We start from the raw sequence: 16048 nt of genomic DNA, 5'->3' as shown, positions 1-16048 counted from the left end.
GAATAAATAAATTTGTAAGTCATTTAACTTTTTTATTTAACTTTTTTATTAAAAATCATTTTTAAAAACGTTAAAACAATTACCGCAACGCCGATCCTCAGAAATGACTATCCAAGCCCGACACAAGGCTTCCTTCTCATCCGATGACCACGGAGTGGTTTTCCGTTTCGTCTTCGGAGTCGAAGCCTGTCCCGACCCGTCCGTTGCAACTTGTTTTTTCCGGTGGGCGTGTCTTCTTTGTCCCGTAGCTTCACCGTGTGATTCTTGTGTCTCCGGAACAACAAAGTTAGGAGACGGTTGTATGTTGGATGGTTGAAAGCCGGATGATTGTTGCGGCTCCGAATAAAACATCGGTTGGTGCGGTGACGACCATAAATCGTCGTCAATATAATCTGAATCTAGGTTTGGGTACCAATTTCCAGCCATGTTTTTAAAAAAAAGTTTGGAAGATGGGTTGAATTTGGGTTTTTTTTTGAAGTTGTGGTAATTGTTTTATGTGAAATGGGTTATATATAGGAAGAAAAAAAATTTTTTTTTTATTAAATAAGAGCCCAAAGGCTCATTTTAAATGTCCAACGGCTCTTTCACACAATCCCATGCACCTTTATGCCATACTGGTCCCGCGAATCACCTTGCGCCTGCTTTGTTTTTCGTGCTCGCGCCCCTCTCGCGCCCCGGTGGTGAGGTGCTCGCGCCCTCCGCTCGCACCCCCGTTAAAGCCCCACACCCCTCAGCCTAAACAATATTCAAGACTGTATTTGTACACATACATATGTATGTGTGTGTATGGTAGCAACAATTATTATAATCTTGTGATTGCTGAACCACACATACTTCCAAATAAATTGGGATCTTGGGAGAAAGAAAAGCATTGAATAATAATATAAACAAAACTTTCTAGAAGAATTTTTTTTTTTAAATGTTATCATGCAATTATGTTGAAATATGGGATTTCTTGCACATATTAATTACATATTCAAGATATTGAACATTTGAAACAACCACCAAAACAAACACAAAGATGGCAGCTTTAATAGGATTTTGTATATGATAGCACACCATTGTTGACTCTTTATCTTCTTCTTCATCTTTATCCAATTGCCTCTCTTCCAAGGTACTATCTCTTTCTCCCTTTCCTAAGGTGTTCTTGTTGTCTCTTACTACTTAGGTCAACATCCTAGCTTTGATTTGACATATCTTTTATATTGTTTCTTCATTATCCACTTAAAATATGTATTCATTCTTTCAAGGAGGCATCTTTCTCTTATAGGTTGGTTTTAATAGGTTTCTTGTTCTTCCCAAATTTTTGGGCTTTCTTGAATATATGTTCCTATACATATACCTTGTGTGTATGTAAAGAAAAATTATAAACTTTGGTGAAATAGCCCCCTATTTCTTTTTCTTTATGGTTAGTCATGAAGGTTTGTACTTTGTAGTTTGTACATGGTTTTGTTCTGTTGGTTATTACCTAACTATTTTGACTTCATAAACAAATTTATCAAATTTGACTCAAGAAGTCACCAATCTCCACTTCTCTTGCTTAAAGTGCAGCTTTCTTTAAAAAAAAAAAAAAGGTAAACTTTTTGTTAGAAAGGCAAGAAAACTTTGAAGAACAAAACTTTTTATACTTATTTATGAGATTTGAATTCAACTCCTGTAACTATCATAAGAAAGCTACTTCAATTAGACAAACAACTCTAGAAACCAAGTGAAAATTACCAACTTTCTTGAATCATACCTGCATATCTTGTGAGTTCCATTAGTTTAAGTTTTAACCATTTTCCCACCTTAAATTTGCAGATTGCTTACATGGGCATCTTGATTCCAACCTAAATAACCTTTCTTTGACCATTTTAAGTCACAGATCACCAAATATTCAGTGCATGTTCAAGGCTTTCAAGAACAAGATGAAGTGCTTTCATTACTTCAAAGACAAATCCAGAAGCAGGAGTCAAAGATCAGCACCGATACTAAAAGACGAAACGAATTCTAGAGTATCAGAGGATGTTTCGAGTAAAGATCGAGTGACCAAATCCTCGGGATCAGCTAAGTCGCCGCGTGGCATCCTAGAATTGTACGAGGAAAAGGCCGGGAAATTGAGGGTTTTTACTTATGCGGAACTTAGACAAGCGACGAATGATTTCACGAGGTTGAGAAAGATCGGGGAAGGTGGATTTGGATGCGTTTATAAAGGCTCGATTAAGCCTGTTGATGGCAACGGTGATCCCATTGCAGTTGCTGTTAAGAAACTAAACAGAGATGGTTTTCAGGTATGATTAGGGAACTTATTATTATTACTTTATTGCACCTGTAGTGATTGACATGTAATTTCATTGAATGTACAAAATGCAGGGTCACAAACAATGGGTAGCTGAAGTACAATTTCTTGGTGTAGTTGACCACCTGAACCTGGTCAAACTCATTGGATACTGCGCGATAGATGGCGAGCGAGGGATCCAACGGTTGTTAGTTTACGAGTTCATGCCAAATAAAAGCTTGGAAGATCATCTTTTCAGGAACTCTCATGAAACTCTTCCATGGCAAAGAAGACTTCAAATCATGCTTGGAGCAGCACAAGGACTTGCATATCTGCATGAAGAATTAGAAGCTCAAGTATTATTAATTTATTATCATAAACATTTAAATAAAATATAAAGAATTAACACTAAAGTAATAAACCTATGATATGCTTGTAAATGGTTTCAGGTCATATTTAGAGATTTCAAGACATCAAATATATTATTGGATGAAGATTTCAACCCAAAGCTCTCGGATTTTGGGCTGGCTAGAGAGGGGCCCACAGAGGGTAACACGCACGTCTCAACCGCGGTATGTACTTTATTATTAGTAAAACTATTATGTTCATGTTCGTGTGTTTAACTTTAACAAAACAAACGATCGAACAGGAACAATTAAACAAAAAGAGTTTGTCCATGTCTGTTTGTTCGCTACCAATGTAAACGGACAGTTCATGAATGTAAATGAACATAACTGAGCGAATATCAGTAAGCATGAGCATCAATCTGTTGAGTCTAAAACACAAATAAAACTAGACTACATTGTAATTGGCAACATTATATTTTCATAAAATTGGACTAAATTTTAGTGGACTTAAAACAATTTAAATGAATATATACACGAAAGAACTTAAGCAAACGTAAACTAACGAACATAAATGAACGTAAACAAACGAACGTTCACGAACATAAATGAATGAACCAGACATCTATACATGTCTGTTCGTTTAACTAAATGACCAAAAAAATTGTCTATGTTGGTTAGTTAAAAGAACTTTTTTCCGAATGGTTCACTAAACGTCCGGTTCTCTGGGTTATGTTTCTAGGTTATGGGCACACACGGTTATGCAGCTCCAGACTACATAGAGACCGGTCATCTTACAGCAAAGAGTGATGTGTGGAGTTTCGGTGTCGTTTTATATGAAATCTTAACGGGTAGAAAGTCATTAGAAAGAAACCGACCTAAGGAAGACCAAGCGTTACTAGATTGGGTAAGACGGTATCCAATTGACGGTAAAAAATTCGGGCTCATTATAGACCCAAAACTAGAAGGCCAATACTCACTCACTGCTGCAAGGAAGATTGCCAAGCTGGCAGACAGTTGTTTGCTAAAAAGTGCAAAAGACCGACCTAAAATGAGTCAAGTTGTGGAATCGTTGAAGCAGATTTTAGAAGAATCTACAGAAGGAAGCCCATCAAATAAGAAGTTTGAAAGAGATGAAGATGAGTCAGAAGAGTTGACCAGAAAGTCAAAGTCAAAGGAAGCATCAGAGTCATCTAAGAGAAGGTTGGCCCAGTTGGCTAAGTTAAGTGAACATGTTGGGGGAGTTAGTAAAAAAGGGTTCATGATAATGCATAGAGCTAAAGTTTCTTGACTCACACGAACCATTTGAATAATAATTTAATATTGCCCCAATTTTGTATAATTTTATTTGTATTTACAGTCTAAATAGTCAGAATGAGGAAATATATGAGATGCAATGTTTAGATGTCAAGAGTTGATAATGTTTACTAGCTAGTAATTAGAGTGGTTAATATTATAAAACCTATCCGTTCATAGATCTGGTTTATTATATCCTTTCTGCGAGATATACGATGAATCAAATAATTTTGCATAAAAAAGCAACATAACTGCCAGTGATACATCAATGTAAACTAAAAAAGTTGCATAAAATATATACTCTCATTACTATTTCACAAGATCTATGAATCCCACAACTTTTTCATATGGGCATGATATTTAAAAGTTCTAAAAGCAAAAACAGTGAAGCATACCTTCATCTTGCTTCAAATAATTTGACCATATGATCCGTATGCTTGATTAGTTTTGACCTGCAAGCCTGGCTCATATTCTTGACCACCCTGCATATTTTACTTAAATATCACAAAATGCAAACTAGATGAAAATAAAACTAGAAAAAAACACACGCATTTTACTTCTATATATACAAAGATGTTTCAAGATATGTCTATTATATTATATCTATAACGATGTCCTTTACTGACACTGATACAACTATTTTTTGAGTATATGTGTGTAGAAAACTATATAGAACTAGTAGCCATTATGTACTTTATCAATGACAACACAATAAAAAAATTATTAAAAATAAACATTAAAAATAAACCAAATCTTTAACAATGAGGGTTAACATATACCAAGTTTCACGAAACTCAACATCAACAGAGCCTTTTGTGCATTCGAACAGAATCTGAAACTGCCATAAAGATCACTGAGCAGCTGATCACAACTTCAAACCCTAGTTTCAATGGACAGTTTCACTTGTTGACTTCTAACATTGGCTGTTGATGAGCACGTGCAGATCCATTGTCGAGCATTCTTATAGCAGAAATATCAGTTTCAGCATAAACCTTATTTCTGTATAAATAGTCATACGTAAGGTACATAAGGAAGTCTAGAAAAAGGCTCTTTCCCGATGCCCCTCTTAAATATACAACATCTTCTTTTATGTCACAGTCAGCTCTTTCCAGAATTTTATAAGTTATTTCATCTAATTCAACGCGTATTTGTTTCAAATGATGGCCCCACATCAACGTCCTTTCTGGCAATCCTTGCTTACGCAAATGAGACAATAACAAATTGGTCGTCACAATATTAGGAACAAAAGCCATTTTAAGCAATCTTGCAGTCAAAATCATAGCACGGTCTAGTATATCGTTGCAAATTGCATTCAACATTGTGTTATAAGTTACTGTATTTGGAATAATTCCAGATGAAAGAAGCTCATTAAACACCAAGACCGCTCGGTTCATCCTTCGACTGCCACAAAAACCGTGCATCCGAATGTTATATGTAGTAACATCCGGGTCCCACCCGCTATTATACATTTTATAAACAAGATTATCAGCATTGACCATGTCAAACCCCTTGCAGTATCCACTTATTAACGTGTTGTAAGTAACAACATCTGGTACCAACCCGATATTATGCATGTCGATAAAGGTACTAATAGCAGACTTCATTCTACCTTGTTTACAGTACCCGTTAATGATAATATTATTAGTAAACAAATCAGGAAAAAGACCCGTCTTCCTCATCTCCTTTTCTAACTTCAACGCCTCGTTTAACTTCCCAGCATTGCAAAATCCAGCAATCAAAGAATTGTAAGTGAAATTATTCGGTACAAGACCTTTATTTTTCATTTCTAAAAACATATTATACGCCTCGTCAACAAGGCCAGCTTTGGATAACCCGTCAATAAACGCAGAAAACGCAACCGCGTCGGGGGCTGCGTTAACATTTTTCATAAAAAGCCATAATCTTTGAGCACCCGTTAAATCCCCGGTTTTGAAATACCCGTCTATAAGCACTGTAAAAGCCACTCGATTAACTGAAAAATTTTTATCTTTCATATACCACATTAACTCCTCTGCTTCTTGCAACTTGCCATTTCTTGACAAACACATAAGCAAAGAATTGCATGTGGAGAACGAAGGGGCGAAACCGAACTTAATCATCATATGATAAGCATCAAATGCTTTCTTTTCTAATCCTTGTTTACTGTAAGCAGAAATTATAGAATTGAAAGCGGTTACCGTAATAGGTAAACCCTTTTTCACCATGTCTTCTAGAAGCTTGGTGGCTTCGTCGGGTCGACCCGCCCAGCACAATCTTGCTACTGATACATCCGGTAAAGAATAGTCCGGAAGCAAATCAGGCGTTGACAAATCTCTTAACAAATGGTCAACATTCTCATCTCTCCCATACTTATAAAACCCTGCAACCAAAATATTAAACGTCACACCATCCGCTTTAACGTTATTACTTCTCATTTCCTCAAAAAGCATCGTTGCCTGATCAATTTCTCTAGCTTTAACAAAACCATCCATCAACGCATTGTAAACGATTGTATTTGGACACACACGCATATCTTTCATTTGATCAAAAACATTTCTTGCTTCCACAATGTTTCCCTCTTTGCTTAAGGCGTTAATAATCGTGCTAAACGTGGCAGACCTCGGAGTACAATCACTCTCAACCATCAAATCAACCAAATTTAAAGCATCCAAAGTTCGTCCACAAATACAATACGCATTAATCAAAATGTTATACGTATAAACATCCGGTTCACAAAGAAACTTCCTCATCATATGTAACAAACCCTCTCCGGTTCGAATCTCACCTTTCTTACAGAACCCTAGAATCAACACATTGAATGTAATACTCGTCGGCCGAGGCCCTACTTTAACCATATCTCTAAACAACTTCCAAACACTTCCGTAATCACCTACTCTAAGCAACAACCTAAACAAAACCGAAAGCGCAGACAAACACGGCTGCAATCCTAATCCTCTCATCCTCTCCAAAACCTCTAACGCCCGTGAATGCATCTCAACCTTCACGAACGCTCGCATAAGCGAATCAAGAACCGAAAAATCCGACTCGTACCCGAAATGTTTCTCCCACATAAACTCCACAACGTCCCGACTTCTCAACAATCCAACTCTCCATATTATCCACGCCAACACATCTTGCGCAACAACCCGAAACCCCTGCATAGCTAAAACATGACACGACACACAACACGCCTTAACTATCCTATCCGACTCATCCCGGAACACGAATTTAAAAAACCCGAATGCGGCGTCTCGGTTTCGAAGCAGTTTCATGATCTTAACCAACAGAAAGGGGCAAAATTTGTTACTAGAAAAGCTTTTCAAGACAAACCCTTGATGGGTTTTGATTATTTTAGCAAACCCTAAGAAGATTAAGCGTTTCTCATTTGGGTTCAAAATGGAATCTTGAATGGGTGGGTAGTTAAAGGGTGAGAAATCTTGAAGTGGGTCATGGGTTTTATTGGAGAATGGTGAGTGTTGGGTGATTTGGGGTTTTGGGGTGAGGGTAGAATTGGAAATTAGAGAGTTACGGACCTTGATGAGAGTGGTTCGTGAGCGGTGGATTACGACGGCAGACATCCGGCGATCGGTGCGCCGTCACCGGAGGTAGTGTGGTCTGCTAGCAGAGTGGCGGAATGATAAGAGAACTGAATTTTCAAACTTAAACCTTATACTTTCGGAGTATGTTTATTTTTTCGGGTCCGGTTTTTCGGGTTTTCAACGGTGAAAATATAACCTATAACCTGATAACCTAACTATTCTAGATTCGGGTTTTATGGTTCTTGGGTTTTGTTGAGTCGGGTTATATCAGGTCGGGTTAAATCGGGTTTTCGAGTAAAGTAAGAAGTTGCGAAAGGGATTCATGCATTTGTAAGTTGGGAATTTTGGAGGTTTGGTGGGTCAAGAAGTTACGAAAGGGCTTCATATGTGACCTCGTGCCACATCGGTCACAGACACCACAACGGTGTCATGTGATACGAGGTGCGAGCGAGTGGGTATATGCTGGCTAACGGCACTTTTGTGATTGTTGGAGGGTTGGCTTGTGTTAGATCTTGTGTCATTGGTTAATATAACCGTTTTTAATTAAAAAAAATCAAACTTGAAGCTTCGTGTCGATTTGTAGGTCATGATAAAGAAGGGCATGTGCCCTATTTAGACCATTCCCGTTGGGAGAATCTTTCTTTGTCGGTCGGGTGTTTTTTATTTAAAAAAATTCAAAATTGAATTATGTAGTCCGACTTGATCGGTGGAGCCACCCTTGGTTGGGTTGGTATGCTGACATCACAATCCATTCGCTCTAGAACAGTTAATTTACTCCAACATCTAAATGAACTTGCCAGATAAAATTAAAATTCTATCCGGATTATTATATAATAATTATTATTTTTGTAAACTTATCATCTAAAAATTTTAATCAAATAGAAATAAAAAAAAATATAATAAAATATCAAAAATCATAATTTCTTTTCTTTATTTATAATGTATAACGTTAAGATATTTATTTAATTTATTTTCTATTTAAGGTAAAATAAACTGTCAAACGAAAAAAATTATTTTTAAAAACATTGAAAATAATCATAACTTATATTTAGTCATTAAAAAAATTTATTGGGTTAGATTGTGAATAAGAGTGAAAAATTGGACTTGGTTGGATTGTGTATGTGAAAGAGTGAAAAATTAGCTTTTTAGTAAAAATATTGAGCTGAGTTTGATTGTGAATGAAAGTAGCCTTATATGGGTTTTTTTATAAGCTAGTTGAGACTCAATTAAAATGTTGTTTGGGCTTAAAAAGGTGTAACAAATTAGTAAAAAAAAAAAATAATTTCCTGGCCCCGCATTAAATAAAAAACATAAGAAATTGCTAACTATAACTTATTAATTATTATTTTGTTCAGATTAGTAATAAAAAATATATAATTTCTTTTGTTTTCAGAAGGTTTATACTTTCTTTAATACTTTAGCACTTTAATCTTTTAATTTATATTGTTAATTTATATTTTCAAAAGAAGTAAAATAAAATAAAAAGAAACTCGTTGAAGCCTCCGCTCACATGAACCACAATAGGCTCAAATGAATTTAACAGGGGCTTTATCTAATGTACACTCAACGTTTTTTGAAACAACATCATAGGATAAATCCTAGAAGGGGCTCAACCATAACACAGCCTTAAAATGCCCTCATTTTATAGCCAACACATGCCCTCTTTTACTGCAATTTTTATTGAGTAGACCCCCTTAATAATTGTAAATTTTGATATAAAGCTGAACACGATGCGAACCTGAAATTCGTGTCAAAACAATTATTTTGGTTCACTTTTTTTGCATTTTAATACTCTAAAATTACAAATTTACAACCGCAAATACAAATGTGTATCAAACATTGCGTCCAAACTATAAAAACTGATGTTCTTTTTTTAATTTTTTTTTGGCGGAAAATACTCGGTAACATTTTTGGACAAGTCAATCACATCATGGTTTCAACCTAAATTGACTCAAATATGTTTGGACTAAACTCAAATTCACAAACTGCGTCATAAAATGCGCACGCCATCTCGACTAGCTCAAGATTCATGTCGTTCTTTGTGAAAATACGGTCATTAATCATCTCGACTCGCCATCAAAATAACTCCAAAAATACAACAAATGCCAGCCATTTGACATACAAGCTAATACTTTACACATGTTGAATGACATAATACAAAAAAAAAATAAAAAAAAAAAATAAAAGTAAGGGTCTTGCATCAGTGTAAAACTAGACACGCCTATAACATTTCACCACTAATTTTTAACCCGTGCCTTAGTATAGGTTTGACCGTGACCGTCTTACGTATCTACCTGTTTGACCGATGTTGACTCGTGTCCAAAACCATAGTTACATCGTTGACAATCCATCAAATCTTTTACTATTCAGTCACAACCTCAGCGTCAAAAAAAACCAAACACCCCCAAAAATGGTGGATATTGGCACTCACTCAGTTACAAGCCACCCGGGTTTGAAAACAGGGTCGGTATTAAAGTCGCGACCTGTTACGGATGTGGACCCCCCCTGCCGTCGGTAACACTGCAACATGATAAATAAATAAATAAAAAGGTTAAATGAGGTCAAAGTTTGACTAAAATCACTATGTTTTTATCAATAAAAAAATAATAAATAATAAAAAAAGAATACCAAAAAATATATATTTAGCTAGCAAAAGTAAGAGGTACCTTGTAGCAAACTATAGTGTCATCAGGATACATTGCAAATAATTTTGTTCCAAGTCTCGCGTGACAAGAATCACATAGACTCTCATCATTAATTTGTACAAGTCGAGACCGTTCCTCCAATCTAGCTAATTTTGCATCAAGGTTAACAGCCCGAGATAAATTATGAACCACCTAAAAAATCGACAACTTTCAAATTTAATGCTTTATTTTTCTAAAAGTTCCTAAAAAGTATTCTTTAAAATTTAAATCATATGAAGAGCATACTTGTCCTTGATAATGATGATGAAGCCGCGCTCTTAGCATTCTTAATATTGTATCGGAAGCAAGATGTAAGGGCATGTTTGGGGATAATCTCTGCAAATAAAACCTAAAAACTTTAGCATGAATAACATTTTAAATATAAAAATTGTGTGTGACAAAGTTCAATAAATTCGTGTTTTGTTCGGCTTTAAATATCATAAAAATTAGATATTTGAAACCTCAAGAACTTGGAGAGGATCAAGTGATTCTCCATGGTTATGAAGCAACCGAACAGCAGCTTTAAACATGGGCTTCTTGCCATCCGTTGGATTTAGATAAATATCAAGCAACCTGAAAATATAAATCCATGAAAATATAAGCTGTCTAACTCATTTCCAAGATACTTGTGTCGGTGATGAGAGAGAGTAAAGCGAGAGAAAGAACCAACTGCATATAGGCGTCTGGTCTACCAATCTCAGCACAATAGTGTTCAGCAGCGTCACTATCCTCCAATTTCCTGAACATTTTACATTACACTAATTATTAACTTCAACAAAAATTTGTTTGGAAAGACATTAACTGCTTATTTTGAATATAAAACTTACACAGCCAAGATTTGGAGCACTAATGTTTCTTGCCCGAGTTTTCTATACAGAATAGCCTGCAAAAATAAACAGTAGAGAAGATTTTCAATATAAATGTAACGTGTTTCAAGTCGACCCGACCCGACCCGTTTGACTTCAACCCTATGTGACCTGTTGCAACCGACCTTTTCCAGCCATAATTCTGATTCTTCTATCATATCAAGAACCTCTTCACGATCATACAAATCTGAAGACTGTAAGAAGACTTGTAATCTCTCTCTAACGGGACTTTGAAATATCGAGCGGTCTGAACCGTTAATCTGCTCTGACGGGCTTTCGGTCCCGTAAGTTTCAAGTGCTGATTTGGTGAGTAACCGAGCATATAATGTATGGAACTCAGGTTCATCCAAGCCTTGATCTTCAATCAGCCATTGAAGATATCTGTAAGCGTGTAAACGTTATAAAATTTATCATATGCATAAATCACTATAAATACATGAACTAGAAGTTCAAGATGTACCTCTGAATAATTTCGGTTTTCTTTGGATCAATCGCAGCAATTACTTCATCTGCACAATAATATATGAGTTTGGTCATAACATGCAAAATATAGCAAGGGGCAAAAAATTACATAACTACCATTACCTGGAAGAAGTTGATGACTCCGTTTTTCAGACGTTAATACTCGAACAGCAAGGATATTGTTGATATCTGCAATCTAATTGAAAATACAAGTTTTCAATGAGCTACAAAAAAGTAACTGTCTGTATAATAAACTGTAATTATTATTATAATTATAATTATAATTATTATTATTATTATTATTATTATTATTATTATTATTATCATTAACAACAATAAATAAGCAGTCATACCCATCCAAGATGTTGCAATATGAGATCTTGATCAGATAATTCCTCAAGAATTCGTGTAGCTTCAGTTGCTGCATTTTCTTTGCCAGAAATAATAATATTTAAACCTGAACCATTTTCTTCATTTGTTTTTGCGGGGTCCACCCAGTAGCCCGAAGAATAGTTTCTTGCCAATATTCGCCAGATGGCAAGAGCCTTGGAACTCATTCCTTTGCTTTCGCACAGGAACGCAAGTGTCCTTAAATGCCCCGAATCGTTTAGTAAAGTTTCCAACTCCTCCTACATAATATTAAATATTTAATTTTCCTATGATTATATAATTTTAACCATGATGATTATATTTAGATACCATAATGAACCATTAAGCAGGAGTGTCCAGAAACCGATATAACCGAACTGTAACCGACATAACTGATGGAATTGTAAATGAAATAACCGAACCCAACAAAAAAACCAACGCTTTGGTTTTATGTTTGCTATCATCCAAAGAAACCGAACATAACCGAAAACACACAAAAAAAAAAATTTAAGTAATTTAAAAAAAAGCTAATAAACGGTAACCCAAAATTTTAGGTCCAAATGTAATCATGAGTTAAATAATTAAATAACAAAAAAAAATCAGGCCCAAAGTTTCAGGCCCTTCCGACCAAAATTTTCAAGCCCAGATGATAAAACCAAAAAAAAATCGAAACCTAATGATTTTCAATAACCCAAAAACCAAATTTTAGGTTTTTGGTTCGGTGTGAGCTCAAAATGTAGCGGGCTTACTCACTTGACCTTCCGACCTATTTTGACCCATTTGAGATATAAACACAACCCAAATCAACCAATCATAAGTAAATGATCTAAACTGACACCTCTGGTACAAAAGTCAAAAACTTTAAACCAACCATATGCTTAAAAATAATTTAAAAAAATGATGATGAAAGAGTAAAATAAAACCACCCATACCACTATACACCAGTTTTCAGAAGATGCAAGATTCTCCATTTCATCAACAAGATTCAGAGCTCTATAAAGATACATTAATAGTGTGTCAACTCCCTCTTTCACAGATGATGTCAGATCTTTCTCATGCGAAACTTTTAAATACCTACAAATTTTTTTTATAAAAAATGGGGTGAACGTAAGTTTGATAAGAGCATATGAAATTAACATCACGAGAAAGAATATCAACCTGATTAAGTTTTTTAATGCGGAGTCTAATAAATCATCTCTATTTGGAGGATTTAGAAGAAACTCATCATCCACAGCAGTTTCCAAACCGGCTTTCTTAAGAAAAACAGCTCGCTGAATTGCCATTAAACCATTGTCGATAACACTCTCCAGAGGGGCAGGTGGAGGGTGTAACCCCCAATAACGATTCTTAGGTACCTGAAAAACAATTTGTTATCAAAATAAAAATAATAATTATAATAATAATAATGGTTAATTGCATAAAAAGATAACAAAAGTTGGTTTTTTTTTCTCAAAAAGTTTAAATTTAAGATAATCTGATTTGGTGACAGGTCAAAACTATGATGTGACGTTGACTTTTGAAAACTTGGGCATTTTCCGGACATGGCGCCTGAACCCCATCTTGGGTAATTCTCTTGAATTAAAAGATTTGGAAGTTTGATAACTTTTTGAGGAATTTTACTCTAACTGGCATGTCGCCTAGATGCCTGTAAACGAACAGAACGAACATGAACAGGGCTTGCTTGTGTTTGTTTGTTTAACTTCAAACAAGCGAACGAACATGGACACAGACACTTGAAAGAACGGATTTTCTTGGTTGTGTTCATTTATGTCCGTTCGTTAATATTTTAAGCAAACGGTTCACGCACACAAACACATATTAACAAGTGGTTTTGAAATATGAAAATCAAATTGATTTCAAATTAATATTAGTAATAAATAAAGTTGAATATTTAAACGGACAATAACAAATGAACACATATATATATATATAAACTAAATGAACAAACATAAATGAGCGTACATAAACAAACGTTCACGAATGTAAATGAAAGAACAGGATTTTTTTTTTCATGCTCATTCGTTTAACAAAATGAATAAAAAAATTATGTTCATGTATGTCTGTTTATTAGAAAAACGAACATAAGTAAACTTCCTGCTGAAAGGTTCACAAACAATTTACTAAACGTTTGGTTTGTTTACAGGCCTAAATTAGCGCCTGAAAACCATCTTTAACTAATATTCTTGAATCACAAGTTTGGAACTTTGATGGTTTTCCAGTTTCTGGCCTAATATAAGTTGGTTACCAGAACATATATTTTACAAAGTTGATAACTTTGTTATGCAATTGGCCCTAACAAACAATAAATAGGTGACGAATGAAAGCATATGCAAGTATACCAGCAAAGACCAACGATTCGGATCTGGCATGATGAATGGAAATATTTCAGAAGGCTGCATTGTTTCAGATTGTAGAAAATGGTTGATTGCTTCCTCAAAATGCAAGTCAAACATTAACAAGAATCCCACTTGAGCATGAACAAGTGAGAGGGTCTCTTTTGTAACTTCACCATCCTCGTGTAACTCCTCAGCTAACGAAATGGCCTCCTTGAAATCCTTCTTTCTTAACAAATCTTTCATTTGTTCTTCAAATGGTACTTTTAAGTAACACATAACCTAGATTATATAATTATCGTTAATTACAAATTACAAAAGTTCAGTTGACTATAGAGTTGACCATACCTTGGATGATGTTGCTACAACCATCACCTTCCCGGTTCCATCTTCATCATCCGTTACAGCATAATAACCACTTCCCTCACCAAACAAAATCTTCTGAACACACTTCCCGGATTTCTTAACATACAACTCCATCTTACCACCATGAACCGCCACCACACAAGATCCCATCTCCCCAACACCATCCGGCGACCCATGAAACACCAAACTTCCACCCAGAGGCTGCCCATGAGAATCAGCAATAATCCCAACATTATCAACCAAAATAAGAATCTTATAATCCCGTTTCAAAACCTTAAGCCACGGCACACTCGACACGTCAGGAAACGAAAATATCAACCCGCATTGACCCGTAACACATGAACACAAATAATAACCACTCGAACAACCCACAACAATCGAATCATCAACCCAAACCAAATCTTTAACCACATCCACACACGGGATTTCTCTCAAAGTCACAAGCGAACCCGCAACACTATCATAATTCTCATTATCCCTACCAACAAGCCCCACCAAAATCAACTTCTTCCCAACCGCCGCCGCAAAAACACAATCATCATCAATCGGTAAATCACTCCCACCGCCACCACCGTTCACCCTACCGCCACCACCACCGCCTAACCTCTGCAAAAGACTCGACCCCCCAATCGCATCACCGCCACCTCCCACCGTCAACTTCGAAAACCCCTCATTCAAATTATTACTCCTTAACCGTCTACCGACAACACTAACACCCTTCAAAACACCAATCTTTTTCACCGATTTCACTAACTCCAAATCAAGAAAATGTATAAACCCATCTGACACCACTAAAAGCTTCTCAATTTCACCAAACACATGTATAGATTCCACTGCACAGTCACTAATCACAACATGCCTCACAAACTTAAGCTTCTCTTGACTACCATTATTATTCTCATTATTATTATTACTACTACTACTACTAGAATCTGAACTGGGTTGTTGAAGAGAGAGTAAAAGGAGTTTACCAGAAGCAGTGCCGATGTAAATTAGGGTTTGGAAATTGGAAGGTGAAAAGAGGGCTAAAGATCGAATTGAAGCTGAAGATGGGTTGAATTGGGCAAAGGGTTCAAGGATCGTGCGAGATTTGATATGGGTTTTGGCCATAGATGAGGTTTTGGGTTTAAAGCTTCGAGCTTTACGCCATTAATGCAGAGAAAAATGAAGAATATGATGAACTGGTTGTGGGTTTTGTCGATGTGAATCGGATTGCTGATGACTATGAGTAAAGACAATTGATCATTGACTCCAATTTTTAGTGGATTTTAGAGTACGCCCAAAAATTAAAAAGATGATCTAAAGTTCTTTACTAAATTTTGATGAGCTTGATTATGTCTAATGAATTCAATTGTCACATTTATTATCTACTAATGATACTTAATCCAAAAGGTTAGTATATCTAATCTTTATATGATCTTTTGTAACTTATTACGATTTATGACCATTGGAGGATATGTTCGCTAATAAAAATTAGATGCCTATGAAAAGAATAATCTTACAAAGTTTCGATAACTATTTATAAAAGTTGTTGTAAGTCTGCTCTTTAATCT

The 16048-nt window shown here is 35.6% G+C and overlaps 3 protein-coding genes across 4 annotated transcripts; 1 reads left to right on the top strand and 2 right to left on the bottom strand.

Annotated features, from left to right (window-relative positions):
- The first annotated feature begins 1570 nt into the window (after positions 1–1570).
- LOC143595431 (putative serine/threonine-protein kinase PBL19) lies at positions 1571–3989 on the top strand. The gene is made up of 4 exons (XM_077074449.1): positions 1571–2270; positions 2353–2613; positions 2707–2829; positions 3344–3989. Exons 1-4 carry the CDS (start codon positions 1884–1886, stop codon positions 3890–3892), a joined length of 1320 nt encoding a protein of 439 aa, XP_076930564.1. The 5' UTR covers positions 1571–1883; the 3' UTR covers positions 3893–3989.
- A 770-nt stretch (positions 3990–4759) lies between these two features.
- Positions 4760–7587, bottom strand: LOC143595430 (uncharacterized). The gene has a single exon (XM_077074448.1). The coding sequence runs from the start codon at positions 7452–7454 to the stop codon at positions 4797–4799; it is 2658 nt and encodes an 885-aa protein (XP_076930563.1). The 5' UTR covers positions 7455–7587; the 3' UTR covers positions 4760–4796.
- A 2025-nt stretch (positions 7588–9612) lies between these two features.
- Positions 9613–15818, bottom strand: LOC143595432 (vacuolar sorting protein 3-like). Of its 2 annotated transcripts, XM_077074450.1 has the most exons (14): positions 14478–15816; positions 14136–14411; positions 12955–13151; positions 12729–12870; positions 11781–12056; positions 11551–11623; positions 11426–11474; positions 11091–11346; positions 10927–10982; positions 10770–10838; positions 10561–10672; positions 10346–10435; positions 10082–10252; positions 9613–9935 (listed from the first exon to the last, which is right to left on the bottom strand). In XM_077074450.1, the coding sequence occupies exons 1-14, from the start codon at positions 15603–15605 to the stop codon at positions 9843–9845; spliced, it is 2988 nt and encodes a 995-aa protein (XP_076930565.1). In that variant the 5' UTR covers positions 15606–15816; the 3' UTR covers positions 9613–9842. The 2 variants fall into 2 exon arrangements, 1 of the variants encoding a protein (XP_076930565.1); XR_013146525.1 differs by lacking the exons at positions 9613–9935; positions 10082–10252 and having other exon boundaries at positions 10377–10435; positions 10766–10838; positions 14478–15818.
- Between the last annotated feature and the right edge of the window lie 230 nt (positions 15819–16048).

The sequence above is a fragment of the Bidens hawaiensis genome, unplaced genomic scaffold (genome assembly GCF_021521415.1).
Source record: "Bidens hawaiensis isolate Kalapana, Puna unplaced genomic scaffold, B.hawaiensis_p1.1 tig00045134_1, whole genome shotgun sequence".
NCBI lineage: Eukaryota > Viridiplantae > Streptophyta > Magnoliopsida > Asterales > Asteraceae > Bidens > Bidens hawaiensis.
This window is presented reverse-complemented; position numbering and strand designations above follow the sequence as displayed.

Bases quoted from the DNA above. Each gene is read 5' to 3' on its own strand.
- LOC143595431 (XM_077074449.1), top strand. From the start codon at position 1,884: ATGTTCAAGGCTTTCAAGAACAAGATGAAGTGCTTTCATTACTTCAAA. The intron at 2,271-2,352 runs GTATGATTAGGG...TACAAAATGCAG, and splicing joins TAAACAGAGATGGTTTTCAG to GGTCACAAACAATGGGTAGC. The intron at 2,614-2,706 runs GTATTATTAATT...AAATGGTTTCAG, and splicing joins ATGAAGAATTAGAAGCTCAA to GTCATATTTAGAGATTTCAA.
- LOC143595430 (XM_077074448.1), bottom strand. From the start codon at position 7,454: ATGTCTGCCGTCGTAATCCACCGCTCACGAACCACTCTCATCAAGGTC.
- LOC143595432 (XM_077074450.1), bottom strand. From the start codon at position 15,605: ATGGCCAAAACCCATATCAAATCTCGCACGATCCTTGAACCCTTTGCC. The intron at 12,057-12,728 runs GTATGGGTGGTT...AATATTATGTAG, and splicing joins CTGAAAACTGGTGTATAGTG to GAGGAGTTGGAAACTTTACT. The intron at 10,436-10,560 runs GTTTCAAATATC...TTTTATTTGCAG, and splicing joins ATCCTCTCCAAGTTCTTGAG to AGATTATCCCCAAACATGCC.